The 4002-nt window shown below is 38.4% G+C and overlaps 1 protein-coding gene across 1 annotated transcript; it reads left to right on the plus strand.

The window, feature by feature from the left end:
* Positions 1-519: 519 nt before the first annotated feature.
* LOC113913300 (U6 snRNA-associated Sm-like protein LSm3) lies at positions 520-816 on the plus strand. The gene has a single exon (XM_035724056.1). It carries the CDS (start codon positions 520-522, stop codon positions 814-816), a length of 297 nt encoding a protein of 98 aa, XP_035579949.1.
* The last annotated feature ends 3186 nt before the right edge of the window (positions 817-4002 follow it).

The following is a 4002-nucleotide window of genomic DNA, read 5'->3' on the forward strand; positions in this document are numbered from 1 at the left end:
TACCTACCCAAGTCACCCTAGGCTAGATGCCAGACAATGAAGGACAGCCCCTCTACACTGAAATTAATCAAACTAGCCACTCCTAAACCTGCCTATCCTGCTGTGCACATCCTCCTGAAGAAACCACAATAAAGGCTCTTGCCCAGTTTTCCCTCTCCTTCCATCTCCTACCTGATGGTGGTACTTCCGTTTGTGGGCGCCCCCATGGCCTGGTGTGTTCTTACCTCTTGGGAACCGAGAACAACAAACTAGGACAGTAATTTTCTAATCTATTGGTCCTACTATATCTCAAGTTTTCTACTAAATACATTATATTTTAAAACACTTTCCCTGTCCCATTCTCCATACCCCTCTTACTTCCTGTCCTCTCCACTTAATTTTTGTTAGTATAGACTGATTTAAAAAAAAAAAAGCATGTTATCAAAGAAATGGCTCTCTTCACACACAAACATGTAATTGTTGTCAACTACTTCCCTTAGAAAAGTATTCTGTTCAGGGAAAAGGCCCAGGGTTTGAAACATGGCGGACGACATGGACCAGCAACAAACTACCAACACCGTAGAAGAGCCCCTGGATCTCATCAGGCTCAGCCTGGATGAGCAAATTTATGTGAAAATGAGAAATGACAGAGAGCTTCGAGGCAGATTACATGCTTATGATCAGCATTTAAATATGATATTGGGAGATGTGGAAGAAACTGTGACTACTATAGAAATTGATGAGGAAACATACGAAGAGATATATAAATCAACAAAACGGAATATTCCAATGCTTTTTGTCCGGGGAGATGGTGATGTACTAGTTGCCCTCCTTTAAGAGTTGGCTGAAACAAAGAATTTATCATGTATGGAATATAGGAGCTTTTGTATGATTGCCTCTTTAAATGTGGAAGACATTCAAAAGAGAAACCTGCGTAAATTTTGATATTAAGAAATGACCAAGGATTCTTCCACTCCTGAAACGAGTTGACTTGCGGATAACTAAAAAATTCTTAAGCTAAAGGACATTTTAATTTTTTTCCAACCCTTTCAATAAATGTGATCACCAAGATGCAAAAAAAAAAAAAAGAGTATTCTGTTCTTTATACTGTTCATTAGAATAATAGAGAAGAAATCATCTCTTTTGCCAAAAACAAGTAAAAAATACTACATATGCTGATAGATGTTTAAACTTGTTTAATTTTAAAAGAGAAATTATATTTGAGCAGCTACTGTTTTAAAACTGAAAACCGTAAATGAATCAAAGATCTTAGTCTTGAAGTTAACTAGATGCATGAGTGTGTGTGCATGCACACACACACACACACATACAAAGTAAAGGTGAGTCATAGGTGGATATTACAATTGAGTAAATGTGTTCAATCCCTTTAAATGAAGTGGATACAAAGATGAACTCCTGACTTCCTCCACGGTAGAATTCTTGGTCTGGAAAATCACTGTCTGTTAAGGAAAGAAAAAAATTGAAAACACTCATTCAGCTTCTATTCTAAGACATTAGCTAAACACACCAAGTGTTTTATGCACGGATAGCTATAAATGGAGATGGGAAAAAAAAAAAAACAGAAACAAAACAAAACAAAAAACCCACAAAGCAACAGAACTAAAACAAGCAGGAAAAAAAAATGTTTTCTGCATTACATGCAAAGATCCTCTCTGGATATCCCTGCCTGCTAGTACTGAAAAACAAATACAGTCTAGCAATTCTGGAAAGAACCTATTAAGCCCAGAGAGTGTCTCACTACCCATTGGCATCAAAAGTTCAAGAGCCCTCAAGCTCCTTAACAGTTCCTTAAAAAGAGCAATGAACTGAGAAAGCTCGACTGGGGCCAAGGATTCCACGGAGAAGGGACCAAAGGCAGACTTGCCCACCCAGTGCCACAGCTCATTAAGGGGTTTTATATTCAGGTGACGTCAACAGAAAAATACCACCACTCTTCTCATGCGAAATGAAAAGAATGTGAGTGATCAAGCATCACTAAAATAAAAGAAGCTAAAAATAGGTCTCCACAACCAAACAGCCACTTGAAACCTGAAACGTACACCTGGTCATGTCTTACTCTGTAAAGCATATCAGGCAAAGAGAATTCATTATTGTGAAGTGCCAGTTTTCCGCTTCATCACCAGTCAGGCTGAGCCCTAGCCTGGATCGACAAGTACAAATGAGTTTGACGGGATTCAGTTATTTTTAAAAAAGCAGCCTGGAAAAGAAGTAAGAGGGGTTGGCTTATAGGCCTTACCCAAGGTTTAGCTTTATTAGCCATGTGGCTTTAGGTGAATAATTTAGTCTCCATGCCTGTTACTTCACATATAAATGAGATTAAAAACTATTTCACTGCCTTCTTCACTGTATAGGAAAGTATGTTGTAAATTGGTTGGTTCTACAGAATTGACAGCTTTCTTATTATATATAATTTATGAAAATAAAATCAGATTATTTGGATTTACAGGAGAAATACATTACACCAAACATAACAAATATATCTAGTTTCATATTTCTGTTCAGATAGCTATCACAAGGCTAGGTAAACAAATATTTCTTGAGTTATTACCTAATGATCTAGCTATCATTCTAGCATATCACAAAAGCGCACAGTCACTTACCTACTATAGCCCCTTTAGTAATACCTAAAGGATATCTTCTCTTTTACTGTTCTCTTTTAGCACTCACAGGATGTCCACACCTGATACCCTTCAGCCATCCAACAGGGGAAACCCGTTAGCAGAGACTCATTAAAGTCAGCCAGCAGATGTGAGGAGACCACTCTGGATGTGTTTTCTCTAACCAGATGTCCACTCAAGCTAAACTGACAAAACCAAACTGTAGGTCTTGAATTATCATGATCCTTTGGAACTATAAAAGAATTTAAACTTCATTACTGATAAAATAATTATTTAATATTTTTTTATTTATTTGACAGAGAGAGACACAGCGAGAGCAGGAACACAAGCAGGTGGAGTGGGAGAGAGAGAGAAGCAGGCTTCCCGTGGAGCAGGGAGCCCAATGCGGGGCTCCGTTCCAGGACCCTGGGATCATGACCTGAGCCGAAGGCAGATGCTTAATGACTGAGCCACCCAGGCGCCCCCTGATAAAATATTTTAAAATTAATTTTTATCATCATTAATCTTCCCCAAATGATAAAAGAATAAACAAATATTCTACCTGATTCAGGATACATTTTAGGACCACATATTTCAACTGGTTGTTGTGGAGCAACATTCCAGCAGACTCTAAGCCTCGTGTGGCCTGGTGAGACCAAAGAAAAGACACCCAGACAGCAATCGAGCCATAGGTTAATTGAGGGAACTTATATACAGGAACTCCAGGAGCGACTGACTAGACAAGGCATCCCCTTGCTGGGATCTACGTGCAGCAAATTTTAATATCATAGCAACTTAACCTAGTAACTCTCAGTGGCCCACCCACCACCTTGCATGACCAGCATTTCCAAGGAGAGTAAAGCCTGCCACTTAGACACTCTTTGTTAGAAGAGAGATGCTCTGGGTTGGCCACCCGGGGAGCCCTGACCTTGAACACTGAACAACATGGTCTTCTGTACATTATGCTTGATGGGAATATAGAGGGAGGACAGGGTCTTTACATTTTCAAGATAGTGATTAACAGGGGCATTCAAGATATGCTTGCACAAACTCACTTTCCAGCATATACCATAGAGTTGTTACTTCTCTTAAGTCATTCCCCCCTAACTTTTCATTGTGGAGTTCAGATAGAAAAGTTGAAAGGATAGTACAATGGTCACCAATGTACATACCACTTAGATTCAAACATTGTTTATATTTTGTCCGGTTTATCATGTATATATTATGTACCACATGTTTTTTTTTATAAACTATTTGAAAGTAAACTTTAGACACCATGATATTTTATCCCTAAATACTCCAGCCATGCATCTCCTAAAAAAGTTACTTTTCCTACTAAGCTGCAATTTCATTATCATTTAAGAAAACTAACATTTTTCCTAATATTTCCTAATATTCTGTATCA

The sequence above is a fragment of the Zalophus californianus genome, chromosome 14, assembly GCF_009762305.2.
Source record: "Zalophus californianus isolate mZalCal1 chromosome 14, mZalCal1.pri.v2, whole genome shotgun sequence".
NCBI classification, from domain to species: domain Eukaryota; kingdom Metazoa; phylum Chordata; class Mammalia; order Carnivora; family Otariidae; genus Zalophus; species Zalophus californianus.